A 23,596-nucleotide genomic window follows, 5' to 3' on the forward strand; every position below is an offset into this window, starting at 1 on the left:
CCCCACAACATCCACCAGCTCCTCCTGGGGGATCCCAAGGTGTTCCCAGGCCAGCTATAATCCTTCAAATATGTCCTGGGTCTACCCCGGGGCCTCCTTCCAGTTGGAATCTTTGCATGTATCCACAATATTACAATACTGAGTATCAGAGCTACTGATCTACCACCAACAGTATGGGTAGTTTTTACCATCCATTTAAAGCATTACTTCTATTAGACACATGAGAACCAAGTGTGGTGTGCGCGCTCCAGGTTCTTATGATAGGGCAGTTCACAATCCACTATAATAAATATAATTTGCATTCAAAGTTGGCCTGTAGGAAAGATGAAACTTCAGAAATGAGTAGTCAATATAATCACTACTGTTGGTCAGAAGAGGAAAAAAAAAAAAAATTATATATACAATTTTTTTTTTTTTTTTTTTTTTTTTTTTTACATAGTGTAAAATTAGATCAACTGCTGTGCACAGTTTAAGTAACTGAAAACACTGAAAAAGTGGTCATCAATTGCTCGTGGATAAAAATCCCTCACATCATTATCACAATATCTAATGGAGGCCCTTCCTAGACAAGCAGCTGATGTTACTTAGGCAAAGGGGAACCAGCTCCATACTACTGAAGAGCACTCATGTACAATCCTCCACCCCACAAGTGGAGCAAAACAATAAATAAATAAAACACACATACATTCATTGAGCTTAAGATTTATTTTCTCATTATCACTATAGCACTGGGGAGAACATACAGAATCAGCTACACATGAGAATATGGGGAACTAACATTACAAAATATAGACTTAGAAATTAAACACCACATAAATACATATTAACTTAAAATGTGCACGATAGCAATATTAGTCTAAATATGCAGGAAAACACATTGGACCCAAATAACAACCACAGGTTTAAAAAGGGGGTTGGGGTATGGAAAAGTGGGGAAGAAAAATTAAATCATAGAAAACAGGACTAAAATTCACCCACATCTACCCTCTTGTCACGAAACTTATTTCTGGCCTTGGTGCGTGCCTTGAATGCAGCGGCATTGTAGAGATGCTGGAAGAAAATGTGATTAGAAATTAATTTAATTGCAAGAAATATCTTAATATTAGTAATCTTTTTAAAGAACGTGAGCTTACCCTTTCCAGCCGTGAGCTCTTCATTGCTTTTAGAGCAGCAGAGTCAATAAGCACGGGTGGTCCCAATCCAAACACATCCCTGATGAATTCGTTTGCCTAACAAGTGTAGAATATTAGATTGGTTTTGCTGAACACAAATATCAAATGTCTTTTATACACCCATGTTCTATACCTGTAAATGGTAGTTCATTCCAGAGCCCACAAACTCTCGAAAAGTATCGTAGGTCCTCTTCCTCACCCAGCTATCAATGATCATTTTCTCTGTGCCAAAGCGGATCGTCTCTGTCTGAAAATCCCCCTCCTAATCAGAAATAGGAGAGTTGTATTGAGACTACATTACCCATGAGGCACCTGTTCATTGCCATGACATTCAACTCACATTTTCCTCACCTCCACAGCTTTCAGCACATCCCTAAAGACAGAACGCTGCTTCCTCTTATCAGTCTTAGCACGGTGTTTGTTGCAATCTGTAGCCAGAGCATTCAGTTTGTCGCAGAGGGACTCCCAGTCTTCACAGTCAAAGTCCTAAGGAGAAAGATATCAATAGAACACAGGATTACACACGTGCTAGCTTTGAGCAATTAACTATATTAATACTAATGTTTTACAATATCAGCTTTAGTTCTTTACGTTAATATGTTAAGGATTTCCTAGAAAACTGAAGTTCCCATTACACCCACCCCCCTTCAATTTTTGATCTAAATAAATACATTTATTATAAAAAAAACTAAATACAAAAGAAACTCACTGGATCGACATCTCTGGCCAGTTCAAAAAGCAGGGCAATGGTCTCCCCAGCTGCAATCCTCATGTTGACATCTTCACTCTCCAGCAGCCGGGGCAGCTTTTTCAGATGCCTGAAACAGAGCATGAGCAAGTGAGGATTCTTAAGCAATGTTGCGAGGCTGAGGGCCAGCACAAGGAAACATTTCAGGTTTCCTTATAGCAGCAACTACATGACAGGAAACCCGTTAACCTTTAAAGTATAAGGAACTGCAGTAGGCCTAAGCATGTCAGCTAAGCGCCTCATACTTTTTGATGATGGCTGTAATGTGGCTAGCGCTGCAGATGGTGAGAAGCAGGGCCCAGGACAGAAGTGCGTTGGTGTGGAGCTGAGTGGTCTGAGGGCTCAAAGAAGGCCTGCTGCCATCCTCTCGTACATATGAGCGGGTGAAGAGAGTCTCGAAGCACTCCATTGTGGCATAGACGTCCTGGAGTAGAGGCACAAACATCAGTTCTAAAGACATAGACTTAAGATGTCACAAATGTAAAATAAATTAACAAACAAGTTATTGCCAACACCCTTAATGTACACAGTGTGCAGTACTGATTGTATTGTCATACTGTGATCAGTATATTAGCGTTGTGACCATCTTTTGCTTCAAATATTGAAGGTTCATAATGACAGATTACAAAATTAAAAATAAATAACCAAAATATATTTAAGTTTTGATTACAATTTTAAAATAAAACTGGAGATTTTGAACTTTCAAAGCTGATGTAAATCATAATAATATAATTCAATACACACAAACATAAGTAACTGATTCATTTGAACTGTATAGCAAACCTAGAGTACTAACTTCTAAAGTTAATTATAATGCTGTGAGTTGAGGTTAGCTTTGTTTAATGTCATCAAATAATTTTCAGTTTTGAGAAGACAAAGCATGTATGCAAGATTACAAGACAAGAATTTATGTACACAGAGCAAGTTCTTGTGCTTACCAAGATATCATCTTCAGCTACCATGGTGCAGAGGCCCAGACTTGTTGCACACTGAAATGTGAGAGATCGACAGATTGTTACAATGAAGGAAGAACACAAAGAACTAAAGGTTTATTTTTGTACACTAATCTAAGAGGCAAATGTTTGCTGCTCACAGCCTGTCGAGCCTGGATGTTTGCTGCTCCATCACTGAGGAGGTTTTTGAATATAGGTTTGAGTGTCTTGAACACCTCCTCACTCTCAATTCCTGAGCCCAACTGGATGCACAGGAGACAAGCTAAGGAAGCTGCTGCACACTGCTCTTCTCCTTTACCTACAGGGCAGGGAGGAGGGAAAACAAACTCAGAGCACTCCCCCTTTCCCCACTGCCAGCATCATGCCTGTTACAAGACAGACTTGTGCTCACATTTACATACAAAATGGTCCTTAAGTATCAGTTATTCGGGAAAACTGCTGAGAAAACTAGAAATAAGATAATTACATAAGAAAGGGTATAGTCAGAAGAAAGTATGTGGGAAAACAAGTAGTGTCAATACTGATGTTAAAAACACTGCATTTAAAAAAAGATTACCTTTTTTCAAGCAGCGTTCAATGCCATCTGTAATGGTCATTCTTCTTTCCAAAAGGAACTCATACAGGATTTTGGTCGCCATTGCTGTCTTCAGACCATCAAGTGCAGTCTGCCTTGTTTTAGCACTAGAGGGGGAGCAGAAGCATCATTTTAGGTCATATAACTGTAACCAACAAATGTAACATATGCAGAATGTAGTATAAATCTAATTACGAAGAAATACAGGCTAGACTAAAGTTCAATTCAAATACTAACAAACATTCTTGATGTGCCACAAACCTTTTATCAACGGTGCAATCAATGTAAACCTTCAGTTTGTACTGAAAATCCTCTTGAGCTGTATCCTCAGCTTCTCCGCCTGCTGGTTAGAAAGACAGCATTTCGATATCACAATTGTTAGTTTGTTCCAGGCCTGTTCCACTGTGTAATGTAATTAGAAACATGCTGACAACAGTCTGAATGAAATTAATAAACAAATAAAATAAAGCAAACCTTCATCTGCCACACTGGTGGAGTCACTGAAGCTGCTGCAGTGGCTGAGCGTCTCAATGGAAGCGTCCTCATCGCTGAAAGGCTGTACAGCTCCATGCTGTCCCCCTACAACACCAGTAAAAGTTAGAATCAGATTAGTCTGTGTTGACATTCAAATGCATCCACTTTAGAATAGCCATGTCATAATAAGCTTTCAGATCCAAAAAGCATTATCCAGAAATAAGTGTAATAAATTATACTCTGAATGGGTTGCATTGTCCTCAATAATAATAATAAAGGCACTTAAGGTAAAGAAACAATGAAGAATTAACTGGGAAAGATAGTGAAAATTCATTTTGAATCTAAAATTAAGAATGAATGTCAATTTGTTAATTAAAGCATTTTTAAAACTCTACCTTTGTGTTCTCAAAGCACTACTTTAGTTTGATGCCAGAAGTGAATCCTATATGTAAACAAGATCAACTTTTTCCCCTTTAAAAACAGCAACACAACAATTTGAGGAAGTAAGATTCTAATGTAACCTTAATAGCATTGAACACAACCACATATGGCATGTGCTACAACTGACAGACCAGCCATTTCTGTAGCTCAAATGCATTATAATGTTTTGGAAAAATCTGATGCACAATCTTTTAGGTCAAGTGTATCATGACAGCCACCTTTTAGACTATGCAAACAGGAAACTCTACATGCCATTTCAATGGAAAAAGCTTGTCCTGTACTAATGCACCTGCTGCCTGGCACCAAACTATGGAAGATTACTGCAAGAATCTGGCAATCTGCTCCCAGGCAACACCTGTCCAGATGAAATTTATGGTTCATTGAACCATACCTTTCATGTAAACCTCAATCAACAGACACATTGTGTCTAACCTAGTACTGTGATACTTCTAGAATCTCAGTGACCTGGACATTCACAAAAGTTTAAATGAAGGCAAGACACTTAACATCTAACATACCCCTTTATATTACTATTCATTTACACATCTTCTGCAGGGAATAAACCCACTCAGAAAGTTAGTATTTCATTTGTATGTATGCATTATACAACAACCAGTTCCTGACAAATTACTTACTCCAACAGCACTTACAGAAACACTCCTAACCCACAACATTTCACCTTGAAATAAAATGAATGAGACACTTCAGCACTGCCAGACCAATCAACTACATTCAGGACTGTGTGGGAAAACTCAGTGCACATTCTATACATGATTATTCAGTAAATTAATATGGTAAGAAGTTTAACTTTTGCAGGCCTTTGCAAAAGTGGTGCCTCCACATGACTGTCCTTCTCAAAGAGCTATGTTTCCACTCAGCTGCAGAAACAGACAAGCCAGTACAAACACACAAACAGATGTTAGGGTCAAGTTGGAGAATATCAGTTCAAAAACACAGGGTTCACTGCAAACACTCAATCTCCTCTTTTCAACCACAGACTCAGCACAGGTCCGAGTTATATAACTAATCACTGTTTGGGGTCAGTGATCAGACACCTGCAGGAGTTCACAAGAACACCTTATCTCAAACCAACAGAGCTGTGGCCCAACTCACTCTCTCCAATTTACAGGAAAAGTATATGAAGTGCACATGTAGGCTGCATTATTTTGTTTGGGTTTTTGGAGCTTGCTAGTTCCAGTTAGAACTGTAACTCAGCACTTTGAAAAGACATCCATCAATGAAACATGCCTTGTTTCTTCATGTAAGGAATCTGGCAGACACTTTAACCAGAATTAGGCCTCATTGGATGTTAGGACCTGTTGATGTACAGCCCAAGCATAGAACTGAATCCTATCTGTCATATGAGGCAGCAATACTGTATAATACCCATTTTACTTTTAACATTTTCTCTTCATTTATAGACAAATATATAGCCTGTGAACTAGCAATGACCTATGACCACAAAGTCTCAGTTTTCATGGGTACACTATACTGCCAAAAACATTCAATTGTAATTTACAAACAGCTTATTGCAAAATGAGGACAAAAGACAACCATCAAGGCAAAAGCCTTACACATGTATTAAATATCTCGTTCAAAAGCGTTAAGTAATCTCCTCGCGTTCATTTATTTTGAAGGGTTACCAGCAGATGTTTCTGTAGTTATTTGTCGTCAAGAGTGCAACAATGTGGGAAGTTATTTTGGCGCTTTAAGTTCTAGGTTGCATTTTATTTTTAAATATTAAACCCACACAACAAGAACACATCTTATTAAAGCCATCTCTAACGACCTACTAGCGCATGTGTCTATGAACACCGTTAATTAATCAAATAAAAACATGAGTGCTTGCCACTGCCACTGGCTTTTAGCTGGTACACGCAGCAGGAAATCCCATAATTTCAGAAAAGAGCAATAACAACGTGGATAACGTAAAACAGTCCGTTTACCATTTACATACTGAAACTAAAACTGCCAGCAAGCAAAGGTAAAGAATATTCTTTTATTGGACGCTCATAAGCCACGAATGCTTTGGCTGTCAACCAAAACAGGCCACGTCGGCCATGTTCGTTGTAGTTCTTCTCGACCTCCTGCACGAGAATATTTAAATCGTGTATCGATAGCAAAAAAACTACAAATCCCAGAGGCGCATCTCCCCGCTGTTGCAAGAGGTCGAAAACAACCGGTCATTTCCAGACAGCCCTGCTCCACTTACCCCTTCCGTTCCTCTTCTTGGATTTAGGCATTTTCTGCGTATAAATTCACTATATACACCTAAAATCAGCCAATACACGACCAGTTTTTACTATAATGTCTCTTAAATTGAATGTCGTCCAACGGCACAGCGAAAAGAAGAGAATTAAAAGCGATTCCGATGAGTGCCTGCGAACGAAAGCGATACATCTTCCCCTGTACAACTAGGGCTGCGCCGCAGAACCGCCGCCAAAAAGCTTTTATACGCCCCGCTGGTCACGTGCTCCCCCAGATGCTCCTGGATACTGTGTGGACCAATCCGTTTTCGAGATGCCGTGACGTAGACAGATACGTCAGCTCCAACGTGACTGAAGACCCTGAGTTCCCCCACACGTTGCAGTCACGTCCTTATGCAGACTTAAAGTCACCTGCCCCACACAGTACACAATATAACACACTCAGATCTGTGTTTACAGACCTGTATCAATTGTTCCCGATGTGTTATTGCTTTGTATGATACTGACTTACATTTTTGTCACAGGTTTGCTTTGTTAGAAATTAAGCACTAAGAAGAAACAGGAGTGACCACATATGTGTGTGGTGGTCTTGAGATAATAAAGATAGTCACAACATAACAAAGTTGTGGCCACAAACATAAGTGGTTTCTGTTGCGGGAGCAATGTACTTTGTAGCCTGGTAGTTTCTTTCAGCTCTAAGTTTTTTGTACATTAATCTTTATTGACTATAAAAAAGTTCTTTGAGAATTAAGAAGATGCAAGTATATCAGTGTCTGTATGACTTTATCTGTTTTTCCAAGATTGAAGTAAAGTTTAATGTTATCACTTACCTGTCAAGTCATAATGGATCAAATGAAAATGTATTTATCTGTGCCTTTTTCATACTGTGGTCTCAATATATTATGGAATAGAATAGAATAGAATAGAATAGAATAGAATAGCTTTTATTGTCGCTGAGAAAACAATGTTCAGAACAGTGTTAAAACAGTGAAATACAGTTTTAGCGTCCTCTCTCAGGCAGCAGTTAAAATATAAAAAATCTATAAATGTGCAAAAATGGCAGCTTGTTCAGAGCATTAACACAGAATATAAATATAGGCTTAATTTAAAGTGCCGTGTGCAATTTCTTGTCCATTAGAATGGGTGGTTGTCTGTTGATTCTAATGATTGTTGTAATGAATGATCAGGATGGGTTGGGTAAGGAGGGAGGTTGATGGCTTGATGGCTTTCACAGCCTGGGGATAGAAGCTGTGTTTCAACCTGTTTGTTTTTGCTTTTAATTGTCTGAATCTCTTATTGGAGGGAAGAGGGAAAACAGAGTATATAGTGTCCAATGCCATTATGCCAAGAGGAAGAATCTTTGGATCATTTTTTATTAGAATGTTATAGGTCTAAAGAAGTGTGGGAAAAAGTAAAGGATATAGGTTTAAATTTTGATGTAAATATTAAAAGTATCTATTATGGCATTTTTGATTGTAATATTGATGAATATAAATGTAATTTTATGTGGTATATTATATGTTTGGTAAAGTCTAAGTTGTGGAAAACACGATGTAAAATGACAATAGAACAGTCTTTTGTCTCTAGTGATGCGGTTGTGAAGAGTATTAGGACTGAATTAAAAAATTAAAAAAACAAAAGACTCTTAATATACTTTTTAAAGACTCTATTCTTTGGGACACTAAATATATGAGACTGTGCTCGTTTGTATGTGTAATTAAATGTTTGGATGTATGAGTATATAATTTATGTAAGCTGGAATTTTGGAAGGACTGTACATATATTTGTATTAATTAATAAAGTTTATTAAAAAAAAAAACAAAAAAACAAAAACGGAAAACAGAGTGTGTCCAGGGTGTGTGATGTCCATTGAAATGCTGGTAGCCTTTTTCTGGAGTCGGCTGTTGTAGATGTCGCTGAGGGGAGGTAGCAGAGTTCCTACGATTTTTTCCACCCCTCTCACCACTCGCTGTAGGTCTCTCCTGTCCTGTACTGTGCAACTGGCAAACCAGACTGTGCAGCAGTATGTTAGGATGCTCTCAATGGTGGCTCCATAAAAGTTCACCAGCAGGTGTTGAGGGAGGTGGGAGTGCTTCAGCTTCCTGAGGAAGTAGAGTCTCTGTTGTGCCTTCCGCACTAGGTGTTGGGTGTTGAATGTCCATGTGAGGTCAGCAGAGATGTGTACTCCCAGGAACTTGAAGTGCTCCACTCTCTCCACCTCCACTCCATTGATGAGGAGGGCCGTGGTGTCTGTGCGGGTGGATCTTCTGAAATCCACGACCATATCCTTGGTTTTATTTGGGTTCAGTATTATTTTGCTGCCTCAATATGCTGTGGCCAGCAATTACTGCCTTTAAGCAATCTTTATTTAGAACCCTTAAAAGGGCTCTGAAAGAAAACAAGGACCCCCACAGGACCACTACATAGTAGGTAATATTGAGATGGTGGATCATTCTCAGCACTACAGTAGCACTAAAGGGTGTTGCCATGTTGGAGTGTATGGCAATGGTACAACTGGATCAGACACAGCAGCGCAGGTAGTGTTCTCTAGTCCTCCATTAGTGGACACAGGACGCTGCCCATAGGGTGCTGTTGGCTGGATATTTTTCGTTGGTGGACTACTCTCAGATTAGCAGTAACACTGAAGTGTTTCAGATCTCCAGCAGCACTGCTGTGTCTTATCTGCTCTGTAGCATAACACACACTAAAACAGAAGTATTCAAAAATTTTCCACCTGAGGTCAACTTGCATGTTTTATATATATGTATATATATAAACATGTAAACATATATGTATGTTATATGTACAAAAAATAAATAAATAAATAAATAAATATATCAATATGCAAACTACTGCGGTTGTGTATAAACATGATTTTAACTCCCTAACAGAATGAAATTAAAAATATTGTGAAAAATGGGCCTGATTCTGTGAACAGACCTGGCCAATTTCAGGTTTTATTTTAACTGCTACACAGGGAAGGAACAGCATGAGAGAGGTTGTGGATATATTACATTGTTTAGAGCCAACCTATTCACACAGCCAATAAAACACTGCCCATATCATTACATCATTACATTTCTGTACACACTGCATAACATCCTTATTTCTGCTGAGCAAAGGACAAGGTCAAGAGCAGTTCAAGTCTATTTTCAACTGGAATGATAAGGGATGTTCTGGGCCTTGGCCTAGTGATGAACTACATTCATACAATGATTAAGAGATTTTTGGGTATTTTAGGTTGTGTGTGTTCCTAGCATATTTTAGCACACTAAAATAGAGAGTTTAGAGAGTTTATTGGAAGGCATAATAGCACAACCAGTAATTTTGCTGACACAAATCTCTATGTTCCTGGGTTCAGTCAATGCTTTGGGGTACTGTTTGTGACTTTGGTGTGTTCTCCCAGTGTTTGGATGGGATTCCAAACGTGGGTAGGTGGACTGGCTTTGCAAAATTGTATATAGTTTGATAAGTGTGTAATCCCCTGTGATGGACTAGTGTAGTGGATTCAGGCCCGGAAATGTATTCAAATTTTTAATCTCTCTCAAACTGATCGAGATATTTCTAGCAAGGACTTCTTGAGACCACTTGGTTAAGTCACCGTCTGACTTTTGAAACCATTGAATAGGACCATCGAATCATCGACCATCGACTCCAATTTATATTCATGAGCACAGAACCTCTCCCACAGGCCACCTGGTGACTCAACACCTAGGAGTCTGCTAAACTGATGACCATTTTCATTGAAATGCAAAAAACATACTGAGTGTTCCATACTTTCCAATATTAAAGGGAATGAAATCTATATTTCCCTGTTCATTATGGAATGGACACTACAACCAGACACTGAAATTCCATGTGTCAATTAAACTGATACCAGAAATTATACACAAAAATCAAAAGAAGATTGAATGCCTGACCAAAGCATTCAGGACATTTGCAACCACGAGGAACAAACGCACCCTCCAGAACACGCCCCTTAAGCAACAACGCCACGCGACACAAATGTTCTGATGTTGGGTGGCACGGTGGTGCAGCAGTTAACAGCAGGAACTGAACCCACAACCTCCAGATCCCTGGAGCTGTGTGACTGCGACACTAACTGCTGCGTCACTGTGCCACCCTTACAATTTAATCTTGATGGTTAAATGTTACAGACATACTTATGTTCCTGAAACCCCAGATATTACCCAACCAAGATTTGTATTTTCACAAGCAGTGCTCAGCTGAAAATAGTGGGATGAGGATCCTAACTGATAACATGTTGCTATTTTATGTATTCTTCTGTATTTGTAGTAAACTGTTGTGTACAAGCTATGTACAACACTCTGGAATAACACACTGAGAGACTATATTTCAAACTGAAGAAATGTTTTATCCACAAGTCTCCAATAAGCAGAAACTAAATATAGCCGCAAACGGCAACCTGAGGGTTCAAGCACATGACAGCACAATTACACCTTTAGCAATTTGGGCCAACTATGCTTTGAACAGTTCCGTAAAGGAAATGATCTATTTTACTGCAGGAAATAAAGTGTATAATATAATCCAGCCAAAGTGTACTTCTTTTTTTCTATGGCAGACTTATAGTAGTAGTAATAATAATAAAGAACTCAGCTGAGTACATTTCTAACAGGTCACTTCACCAACCTAATCAGCAGGTAGATTTGAACCATTAAGGAACAAATATCAACGACTAACAGGTTGCTCCACTTGTGGCATGAGACTTTTTGTGCTTTCTTTACGTCATTTGAATTGGGATCAATGTGCAATCAAACATGAAACACACCAAGCGAATCAGCCACTGGATTTGAACCCATGTCTTCTGGTTCCAAGGTCAAGCACTAATAGTGTGCCTTGAGCTTTTCTCATGCTTTTTTTTTTAAACTTGTGATTTATTGATCCATATAAAGCAAGGGCAAATAATATTAGCAATATTACTATGAACATTGAAAGACTTATTTTTCAGTTTAACACAATTTTGTAACAGCCTCTTTCAACAGCTTTCATGCTATGCCACAAGTGACAAGTTATGAAACCCTGGCACATATTGAGCCTCTTGAAATGGTGAACTTGGAATCAAGACACAGGCTTGCAAGTATTTCAAAACCTTTCATTTTTATCATTAAAACAAAATGAAAATATATTTAACATTTGGTTTTAGGTTGACATTGGGGAAATGTGTTTTATATTTGATCACAATTGGAAAATCCCTAAAAAAGCTATTGAAACAATTATTTACAACAGTACTTCACTGATTGATTCAGGTACTCCAGCCAAAAAAGATGCAATAATTATTTTATTTTGAGACTCCACACATTATTCAGTAACGTTTTTGAGAAAATCTGGTTAAAACTTAGATATTAGTTTAAAATGGAGTATTTTCCAACTTTCATAAACCACACAAAAAAATATCAGCTATAATAATAAGAACAACTAGGGTGCTTGAACCCTAACTATTATTATAACAGACATGTATTTGCAAAAGTGACAGGTTTGATGTGCTGTATAAGTAATGTTTTAGCACCATCTGATGGCCAATTATTATTATCATTACATGATTAATTATAGGCACTCCGCTTAGAAATGCAAATCAAAAATTTTGCCCCTAATGGCTATCAACACAAAATTTTATAGGTACATAGGAAGTGCTGCCATGGACATACCATTCAAAGTTCATGATGATTGTCCCATATTTATTCTGTTAAAACAGCTGCTGAAATCTGATTGGCCAATGACGTTAACAATTTTGTGCGTATCATGATGTTCATAATTTCCCACTTATAGCATCACCCATGGAAGCAGCAGACAGCTTTATCCAATATTTGGATGCTGAGAAACAGCTACATAGCTATTACAGCGCCCCCTATAGGACTCAGTGTGCGATCTTTGACATGCTACCTCAGGTTCAATTTGAGTAAAGTATGCAAAAGTTATAAGGGTTTAAGTTAAATTAAATTAAGTAAAAAAAAAAAAAACACCTGCCTGAATGACTACAGGCCAGTGGCACTCACTCTGATCATTATGAAGTGCTTTGAGAGAGTGGTGCTGACCCACATCCAGCGCAGTAAACTGGATACCCTGGACCCCCTGCAGTACGCCTACCGTGCCGACAGATCCACCTCAGATCGCGTCGCTGCTGCCCTCCACTATTCTCTATCTCACCTGGAAAACAAAGACTCCTATATCAGGATGCTCTTTGTGGACTATAGTTCCGTCTTTAACATGGTCATCCCTCACAAACTGTCTACTCTCGGCCTGCACCCCACCCTCTGCCACTGGCTTTTGGACTTTCTGACTGGCAGGCCCCAGTCTGTCAGGGTTGGCAACAGGACTTCAGCCAGTATCACCACCTACACTGGGGTTCCACAGGGATGTGTCCTCAGCCCCATCCTCTACACCCTGTTCACCCATGACTGTGTCACTTATCACAAGGACAACATCATCCTCAAGTTCGCAGATGACACTGCAGTGATAGGACGCATCACTGATGGAGATGAAGAGGCCTACAGGAGGGAGGTGACCGGGCTGGTAGCATGGTGTGAGGACAACAACCTCACCCTCAAAACAGACAAGACGAAGGAGCTCAGCAGTGGTTGTATTTCCTGAGGAGGAAAATTTGGGAAGTCACCCAGAATCCTCAGAAATTGTTGTAGCTGTGTCATCAAGAGCCTCCTGACCAGTTGTATGACCGTGTCGTACGGCAGCATGACTGTGATGTACCGAAAACTCTTGCAGAGAGTGGTGAAGACTGCTGAGAAGATCACCAGGACTCCACTAACCTCTCTGCAAAGCATCTACCACCAGAGAGTCCGCAGGAGAGCTGCCTCCATCCTTGAAGACCCCATCCACCCCCAGCATGGACTGTTCACACTTCTGCCCTCATGCCGGAGGTACAGAAGTGTCAAATGCAAGACCACTAGTTTAAAGAACTCTTTCTTCCCCACTGCCATCAGACTCCTGAACCTACCTCAGAAATAACCCTGCACTTTACTGTCAACGTGTTTAAATGCCTCTGTCATTTATTGTCACACAAATGATTGTAATTGTAGCACTAGTTCACTTTACTGTTCACTTATGTATATATCTCAGTGAACTTTGCACTTTATTAGTAATCTAGTTATTCGTTGTATTTTCTCTTCCATTTGGCATTCTTGGTGAGGAGCAAAGAAATAATTTCATTGTACACAGAACCTGTTCCTTACTGTGTAAATGACAACAAACTCTTTCAACTTGAACTTGAACTTGCAAACATTTTGACACGAAGATCTAGAACCTTGGGTCAAAATCCAGGGACTAGTTGACAAAAGTAGGTTTTGCATTTAATGAAAATTTGCAAATTTTATATTAGGCAGACATACATGGTCCAAGATGTCTGCACGCAAGGAATCAGGTAAAATTTGAATTTTGTAGCTAGCTAACAGCGTTTGGGAGTTATGAGGCAAAACGTGTTTAGTTAAATTATAGAACTTCATCTGGAATGAACTGCTGTGAAAAGCTCATTCTTTGGTGGTCCAGTAGGCTCTCTTGTGTGCTTTTAGGGTGAATGCCAGATCCAATTTAACTTTAATGACTATACACCTCTTTTAGTTACCAGTTATAATTAATCTCTTAATAGTCTCAGTTAACGCACTCTACACATTAATTTCCTTCCAACGTACATTATTGAAGGTCATAAAAGGGATTGGTTTACCAATTAGCCCGTCTATGAAACTTTAATAATTAGTCCCATGTTGTGAAAGCTATTGTTATCCAAATAAACAACTTTTCTATACAATACAAAAGTGTTCTGTGTTTATGTGTTGAATTTGCTCATAAAGGTCAAGTGTAAGGTCAAGGCACAATAACTCATCTTTTATTCATTCATTCATTCATTCATTCATTATCTGTAACTGCTTATCCAATTCAGGGTCGCGGTACTCATCTTTTAATCTCGGGAAATTGCATATTAATACTTAATAAATTTATGTGTCTTACCCGAACAGCGGATTAAATAGTAATTAATTAATAATTAATTAGTGATTAAGGTGGCACGATGGCTCAGCAGGTAGTGTCGCAGTCACACAGCTTGTGGGTTCGATTCCCGCTCCGGGTGACTGTCTGTGAGGAGTGTGGTGTGTTCTCTCTGTGTCCATGTGGGTTTCCTCTGGGTGCTCCAGTTTCCTCCCACAGTCCAAAAACACACGTTGGTAGGTGGATTGGCAACTCAAAAGTGTTTGTAGGTGTGAATGTGTGTGTCTGTGTTGCCCTGTGAAGGACTGGCGCCCCCTCCAGGGTGTATTCCTGCCTTGCGCCCAATGATTCCAGGTAGGCTCTGGACCCACCACGACCCTGCACTGGATAAGCGCTTACAGATAATGGATGAATGAATGAATAATTAGTGATTAATTTCCTAGCTCATTCCGCTACTAAATGTATGCTGATCAGGAAGAAGCAGTTACAGGATGTTAATTCATAAATGTTTAGCTTGCACTCATATTATCAATATAAGGACAAGAGCCGTGGATGGAGGAATTAACAACAAACTTGTTTAACAAATGCTTTACTCAGACACTTTTCTCACCTGCTACTGGACTTAAATAATCTGCCCAAAAGAAACACCTTTAAGCACTGAGCTGCACACTGACTCACATCAGATACACCAAATCCATCAAAATTTTAATTGACTTTCATCACTGTTTATAAAAGTGGCCCTAGTGTTGCTGATGTACAGCCAAGGGTCCTGGTGTCCTTAGGGTCACCTAGGTCAATGACTGTGAGAAGTTTGGTGGGTAACACTTTAAATTACAGCCTGCTAATTACAGGGTAAAACCAGAGTAAGTAGCTGTTAAGTAAGCCTTAAGATAAAATAAGTACTGAGTAAGAAAAGGGTATGATGCTACAAATATTTGATTATTACTGGGTATCTTACAAACATTTTACAAATAAGGCACTCATACATACAGAGTAAGTACCTGTTAAGTAAGCCTTAAAATAAAAAAAAAATTAAAAAAAAACAGTATGTAAAGGGTTTGTTAATATTGTAAGTGACTCTTACAAACAATTTACATAGACACATAAGTACCTCTTAGGTGTAAAAAAAATAAGTACAGTTAAAGTTATGAGAGTAGATGTATACTTTTATTACCAGGTATATTACAAATATTTTACAAATAAGGCATGTAACTACAATTCAGAATCTACTGAATTTCTAAGCATTTGATAGTGTAGTACCCTGTACTTTCTGTATTTCTGTTCCCTGTAATATAGGCTGCTGCAGGCTATAATTTGTAGTGTGGCTTTGTACCATCTACTTTATTGTAACTAGCTGCTAACTGTGGTTTAAATAGTTTAGTACCTTATACATTTTTGTAACTAACTGCTAAGTAAGGTATAAGTACACCTTAGTACCCTGTATATTTTATTAGTCTGTGTGGGCTGTAAATTGTGTAGCTTCTGAACAGGGAACCTTGAGTGCTGAGTATTGAGTATGAGAACTGATGCATTCGAGTGATGTTGGAAACTGGGAAATACCATTTTTCCGACTTGCAAATTGCACCCAAACGGCGGACAAAGTCGTATTTACCATCTTTAAACTCGGGATTCTAGATGATATACGAGTTTATGAGATGTGACGTATATCGTGACCTTTTACCTCTTTCCCAGGAGAAAATGGCAAATATGTCACTTTTTTGGGGACATATTGTGTACAGTGGGTGGATCTTTAGTCAAGCTCCCGAATGCAGTGAAGTCATATTTACTACTTAACCACCATCCTAATTACCATAAATGAGACTAGCGGACTAAGCATTACAAACCAAAGCACAATGCATGACATATGGAAATACAAACTTCAAAAAACATGGAACAAGAACCTGAAAAAACAGGACCGAAATGAGAGCTGAAACTGGTACACAAGATTGTCCTACAGTACCAAGAGGAAACTGGTCATATGATCACTCTGGACACTGTCCTGATGACTGCCCAGAAAAAGTTCCAGCCACACTATTCCGCACTGTAGAGGATGCTGCCACCGCATTCTGTATTATGAACCAAGTATGTATGAGCCAAGACAGGTGAAACCACCCTATTAAAGGCAAAAGTGCGAGGTACGGGTACGTGTGGAGCTGACACTGGCAAGACTGGGGCGCTCTGAGCCAATACTGGCGAGGCTGGGGCGCTCTGAGCCAACACTGGTCTAAGAGCTGGAATAGAACCAGAACATAAAGACGGACCTGTAATTTTAAGCCTCCTCTTAGCTCTCCGCTTAGAATTAGAACAAAATCTTTGTCCAGGTATCCGCGCGGGGTCGACTCCGGAATAGATTCTTGAATCGATTCCTGAATGGCCCCAGAACTCAAGCCTCGGTGTGAGTTCTGAAATGCTTTCTGTAGCAGGAGTCTGGAAATTGGGCTGTCTTACATGACAGAAATAGTAGCTACCTCAAGCAAATCCGGAGATTCTGGGGAGGTACAAAGCTCGATCATGTCCTCACTGAACAACACCCTCCTGTGTGGTAATGGCCAACGAGACACACATAACCGGGAGTCTCTCAGTGATGCCACAAAATTTACAAAACGTTTTTTGTTCAGGATAGCACTGCTCACCCTGGTGTAGAACTGGCTGGACCCCTAAGCCAACAGAGACCAGATTCCTAACAACAGTTCGGTGGGATTCCTCCGACCACGAGTCCCTAAGATATTTGGCCGCTCCAGTGTGAATCTACTGGAGCCGTCCACTCCATCTCTCTGCATCCTGGTAGAGGTCAGTCATTCTGTCATGCTATTGAGGAAAGAGATGGATGCACGTGCGAACGTGGAGGCAAAACAAGACAAGAGCTCCTATATGAGTGTACACAGACAAATATAATACACAAAATGACCAACATGGGACAAATACACAGGGCTTTAAACCTACAGATAACAGAAAACACCTGAGCCAAGTCACCTGACTTGGAAAAGCTCACTTGTGTAGGGCGTGTCTAGAGAAACACATTGCAGGATATAAACACAAGCACATTGACAAACCAGACAATACACAAAACATGACATATATACAACCCTCTGATGAGCACCCTAATGTAGCATAAATATTGAAAGTATTATATTATTTAATATTATCAGTAGTAAAAGGCTTAGACTTTGACTTATAATTAATTTAAAATCCTTTATTTTCCATAAAACAACGTCGGCCACTCAGTAAGTTAATGTTCTTATCACTCCGTAAAGCTATATTTGATTCTTGAATGAATCAGTTGTTACTACATTGAGGATCTGCAGTGGTCATGTGACTAAGAACTCATTTAGGAGTGAATATGATACTGGAAAGGCCATGATTCATGTGAACAAATTGTGTGGAGCGTATTTGTGCAGCGCAAGGAATGAGCTCAGTATTCTCAGTCTGGTGCACTCTCTGCCACTGGTGAGATATTTCATCAAAATATGTAGCTTTAATTATTATAGCTTGTTATTATCTCTAAGCCATATGTAACCTTATACCTCCCTGTCTCTGATCCATTCGTTAATTTAATTCAATATCAGTGATTCTATCTAAAAGTAGACCACCACATGACATTATATATTGTAATATTAAAAAAGTTAATCTAACTTCTCTCATCTCAGGTATTGACAGTCTTCCTAATACTAGCCTTTCAGCTACTACCGATTATGTGGTTTATCACTATAATACTGGTATTCATTCTCTATTGGACTCTCTTGCTCCATTAAAAACTCTGACTTTCTTTTTCACCCGCTCAGCTCCTTGGTTCTCATCTCACCTACATCAGCTTAAAACTACAGGACACCAGCTGGAGCGCCTCTTCAGGAGAACTGGATTCACAATACACAAGGATTTATACCATAACCATCCTCTTCTCTATAAAGACAACCTCCACACAGCAAATTCTGTATTTTTCCCAACTTATTATAGCTGTTTATGGAAACCACCACCCTTCACCCACAAGTACATGTTGTCTTGCTTTGATTTTATTTCGTTATTTACCGTGACCTTGAGAGTCCTGAAAGACGCCTATCAACAAAATTTATTTATATTTACAGTGGTGTGAAAAAGTGTTTACCCCCTTCATGTTTTCCTATTTTTTTAATGTTTGTCACTCTTAAATGTTTCAGATCATCAAACAAATCCAAACCTACATGAAAAAGTGTTTGCCCCCCAGTTAAAACATAACGTAAATGTGGGTTATCACACCTGAGTTCAATTTCTCTTGCCACACCCAGGCCTGATTACGGCCACACCTGTTCTCAATCAAGAAATCACTTAAATAGGACCTGCCTGACAAAGCGAAGTAGACCAAAAGATCCTCAAAAGCTAGACATCATGCCAAGATCCAACGAAATTCAGAAACAAATGAATTTTAAAAAGAAAGTAATGGAGATATATCAGTCTGGAAATTTTTTTTTAAAGTAATTTCTAAAGTTTTGGGACTCCAGCAAACCACAGTGAGAGCCATTATCCACAAAAACGCAAAAATGTGGAACAGTGGTGAACCGCACGGTGAAAGATTCATTGTTTGCATTGATTGCAGTTGTTGGTACTAAGGGTGGCCCAACCAGTTATTAGGTTTAGGGGGCAAACACTTTTTCCCACAGGGCCATGTACGTTTGGATATTTTTCTCCCTTAATAATCCATCCATTATCTGTAACCGCTTATCCAATTTAGGGTCGCGGGGGGTCCAGAGCCTACCTGGAATCATCGGGCGCAAGGCGGGAATACACCCTGGAGGGGACGCCAGTCCTTCACAGGGCAACACAGACACACACACATTCACTCACACACTCACACCTACGGACACTTTTGAGTCGCCAATCTACCTGCAACGTGTGTTTTTGGACTGTGGGAGGAAACCGGAGCACCCGGAGGAAACCCACGCGGACACGGGGAGAACACACCAACTCCTCACAGACAGTCACCCGAAGCTGGAATCGAACCCACAACCTCCAGGCCCCTGGAGCTGTGTGACTGCGACACTACCTGCTGCGCCACCGTGCCGCCCTTCCCTTAATAATAAAAATCTTAATTTAAAAACTGAATTGAATTGAGTTTACTTGTGTTGTCTTTGACTAATACCTAAATTTGTTTGATGTTTTGAAAGATTTAAGAGTGACAAAAATAAGAAATCATGAAGGGGGCAAACACTTTTTCACACCACTGTATTTATATACATGCAGTGATTAACGCTGGGCTAAAGAAATGTTTTTGACTGATTAAACATGGTACATCTGTGATATCCATCCATCCATTATCTGTAACCGCTTATCCAATTTAGGGTCGCGGGGGGTCCAGAGCCTACCTGGAATCATCGGGCGCAAGGCGCATCTGTGATATACTGGACAATTTTCATGTTTTAGTTGCAGAAGGTTTATAGCTGGGTAAATTCAAAGTAGACGGGCCTATGACAAAAATATTCAAAATAAATATAATGAGCTGGGAAGTACAGGCAACCTTTTAGCACAGGTTGCAGGTAATGTTAGGCCTGTTTTACAATTGGAGCTACATTTTGAATTTTTGCTTGTGATCTGAGCTCTTTTAGTGGCTTGCTATAGTTTGTATCCGGTATATCTAACACTACTAACATGAAATAGGCTTTAGTTTTGCCACAATTCTAAAGTGTAAGCCTACACAAGTAGACCCTTGAACACTTAAATATGTTCGCGTAAACCTGTACTGTTTTTCATAAAATGTGAACAGAGCATATTTTTATCCTGATAAGCCAATAGCCACTCTTCCTATTTTAACAATATCTGTGAGCCGTGGGTATCTATGATGTCAACAATTACTTTTGTTTTAGGGTATACACCATCTGACCTGTCCCACAGAATGAAGCAGGAAAAGAACAAGGGGAAGAAAAATAAACAGAATATAATATTTTTTGAGTTTGTATGTGTTTTTCTGGTGGACTGATTAAAGAAAAGCAGCAGATAAAGCCTTGGTTGAAATTTGTGTACATAGATTGTGTTAGTAATTTATTTCATTAAAAAAAACTTGTGTTGATAGCCTTATATCCAGGTCATGTAGGTGTACTTATACTACTTATATATTTATATCATGCTAAGCGTATTTTAGCTTGTAATTACAGCGAGAGTCCGAAATTAAATTCAGATTCCTGCCACTTTACAGCCCACACAGCTTATTTTACATTATACACGGTACTGAACTATACTTACATCACACTTAGTGGTTAATTACAGGAAAGTACTGGGTACTAAGCCCGCAGTTCCTGTATTACAGGGTACTTAGGGGTAAGATACCGGAAAGTACAGAGTACTAAGCTACAGTTTACTTTACAGCCTCCACTGCCTGTATTATAGTGTACCTAAGGGTAAGTTACAGGAAAGTACTGGTTACTAAGCTACACTTAAATTCATAACCCGCACTTCCTATATTACAGGGTACTTAAGGGTATGTTACAGGAAAGTACTGGGTACTAAGCTACACTTTAATTTACAGCCCACACTTCCTATATTACAAGGTACTTAAATGTAAGGTAGAGGAGAGTACCAGGTACTAAGCTGTACTAACAAGGGTAAGTCTAGTGAATGCATATTTACTTTATTTCCTGGGTTGTTCAAAGAATGTTAAATATCTAAAAGGAATTATATATGCCGAGGAATTCTTGTGTGAGTTGCGTGACAACGGCCCAAAGCTAAGTCTGCTGAGCTGAGGATGCAGAAAAGTGTGGAAGACAACAACGATGTATATTCCATGCTGTGCCCATGTGAGCGAAAGAGAAACACCCATGTCATCATTAATCAGCTAAACAGTGTAAAATATCTCTGAAGTATGTGATGATGATTATTTTGGCAAATCACTTGTCCTGTATCTAATGAGTACAAAGCACCATAAAACTCTGCTAGTACCTGTAATGAAAGTAGATGACCATGTCCTTCTCTGTATGTGCACTGTAAATAATAATTTTAAAGGATCTATAATTACATTCAGAACTAAAGTGAATTCAAAAAAGTGGTGGCGCAGCAGGTAGTGTCACAGTCACACAGCTCCAGGGACCTGGAGGTTGTGGGTTCGAGTCCCGTTCTGGGTGACTGTCTGTGAGGAGTTGGTGTGTTCTCCCTGTGTTCGCGTGGGTTTCCTCCCACAGTCCAAAAACAGTGGATAGGTAGGTGGATTGGAACTCAAAAGTGTCCGTAGGTGTGAATGTGTGAGTGTGTGTGTCTGTGAAGGACTGGCGCCCCCTCCAGGGTGTAATCCTGCCTTGTGCCCAATGATTCCAAGTAGGCTCTGGACCCACAGTGACCCTGAAATGGATAAGCGGTTACAGATAATGGATGGATGGATTTGCAAGAGTGACTTGCATAAACTGTTATACTCTAAAATTCAATTGTGTAATCTATAATTATGCTTAGAAGTACAATGCATTTGGAACATAGATACATGCCTTTTTTGTAAAGTGTTTGTAAGATACCCATTAACTACCATATATTTCTATCATACCCATTACTTACTCTGTTACATTTTTACTCTTACTTACATTTTTTACACCTTACTTAATTAGTACTTACTCTGTACTTACGGAATGCAAAAAAAGTTTGTAAGTTTGAAAGCTTGTAAAAAGCTTATAAGATACCCAGTAAAAACCTCATATTTCTAGTATCATACTCTTTTCTTACTCAGTACTTATTTTATCTCATGGCTTACTTAACAGGTACTTACACTGTACTTGCCCAGTTATTACCAGGCTGTAGATTACACCGTTTGGTGTATTCTTTCATTGTCTGCATGGGTTTTCTCCCGGTGCTCTGATTTTTTCCCACAGTCCAAAATCATGTACATAAGTCAACTGGGTATGCAAAAATATTCACATGTGTGAGTCTACAATGCCATGCAATTGACTGGCACCCTGTCTAAAGTGTGCTCTAAATGATTCTGTATAGACTCCGGACACACCACAACCATGATCAGGATGCAGCAGTTTACAATACACAGTCGATCAAATGAAAATCACCAAATACAAATGAAGAAGGCAAGTGGGTATTACTTGATTTCTGGGTCTTGGTTTGAAGGAAAGAGGAACTGACAAGACATTAATCAGTCTGTAACCACTTATCCAATTCAGGGTCATGGTGAGTCCAGAGGCTACCCGGAATCACTGAGCACTATGTAGGAAAACACGCACTAGATGGGGGTGCCAGTCCGAAGGGCAACACACACTCAAACTTTCACTCACACACTCACACCTAAGGACATTTTTGAATTCCAATCCACAACGTATGCATATGGATCATGGGAGAACACACTTCCTCACTCCTCACAGACAATCACCTGGCGTGGAGCTTGAACCCAGAACCCCAGGATCCTGGAAAGTTGTGGTCACTTTTTCTAAGCAAATGGCAGAAACTGCAAGTTCAGTGAAAATCTGCAAATTTGTTAGTTTTTATTTATTTTTAACAAAGCTCCCAGTAAGGTTTTACCCTGTATGATTATGAATGATGGGAAACAACTGCAAGCATATCCTTTAATCCCAAATGGCTCTGTGTGAATATTAGGAGAAAGGCTGTATTTAGTTCTCAGCTCAGCTTAGATTCATTAATCCCTCTTGAAGGCTTTAGTGTTGCATTTGTCTTAACTGATGTTTAGTATGCACTGCAATAGCATGACTCAGCACAGATGCTTAATCACAGTCCTAGTCATAAACGCTGCCTTGTTGGCCTGAGTTGATCGGGGACTTTGGCTGCTTGGCTGCCTCAAGCACATATTTTGATGAACTCAAGCGCATTTGCACCCTATTTAGGGAGCTTAATGTTAAGGCACTGTACTTAACGAGAAGGATGTAAGAATTTAAGCTGCTGATTATGTGACATAAAAGGTACAATCACAGGCCTTTATAAAGGAATGACACAAGTTCTCCTCTTATTTTCAACTTGGTCAGCAGTTTTCTAGGTTTTTGAAAATGATTATAAATTAGTATTTATTTATTGTTCAGAAGATCCTTGTGAAAATGATTAAATGTAATTCACTTGCACAAAGTAGGAGAAAGTCCTAAAAATTGGTGAAAAACTGAAACTATATTGAG

At 39.3% G+C, this 23,596-nt stretch overlaps 1 protein-coding gene across 2 annotated transcripts; it reads right to left on the bottom strand.

Annotated features, from left to right (window-relative positions):
• Positions 1-698: 698 nt before the first annotated feature.
• On the bottom strand, positions 699-6,790 carry ifrd1 (interferon-related developmental regulator 1). 2 transcript variants are annotated; one of them, XM_066668153.1, is made up of 12 exons: positions 6,575-6,790; positions 3,922-4,026; positions 3,709-3,787; positions 3,430-3,554; positions 3,014-3,171; positions 2,859-2,909; positions 2,166-2,344; positions 1,882-1,990; positions 1,524-1,658; positions 1,306-1,434; positions 1,134-1,229; positions 699-1,050 (listed from the first exon to the last, which is right to left on the bottom strand). In XM_066668153.1, the coding sequence occupies exons 1-12, from the start codon at positions 6,603-6,605 to the stop codon at positions 964-966; spliced, it is 1,284 nt and encodes a 427-aa protein (XP_066524250.1). In that variant the 5' UTR covers positions 6,606-6,790; the 3' UTR covers positions 699-963. The 2 variants fall into 2 exon arrangements, with proteins under 2 accessions (XP_066524250.1, XP_066524249.1); XM_066668152.1 differs by having other exon boundaries at positions 3,709-3,790.
• Between the last annotated feature and the right edge of the window lie 16,806 nt (positions 6,791-23,596).

This window comes from Hoplias malabaricus, chromosome 4 (assembly GCF_029633855.1).
Source record: "Hoplias malabaricus isolate fHopMal1 chromosome 4, fHopMal1.hap1, whole genome shotgun sequence".
NCBI classification, from domain to species: domain Eukaryota; kingdom Metazoa; phylum Chordata; class Actinopteri; order Characiformes; family Erythrinidae; genus Hoplias; species Hoplias malabaricus.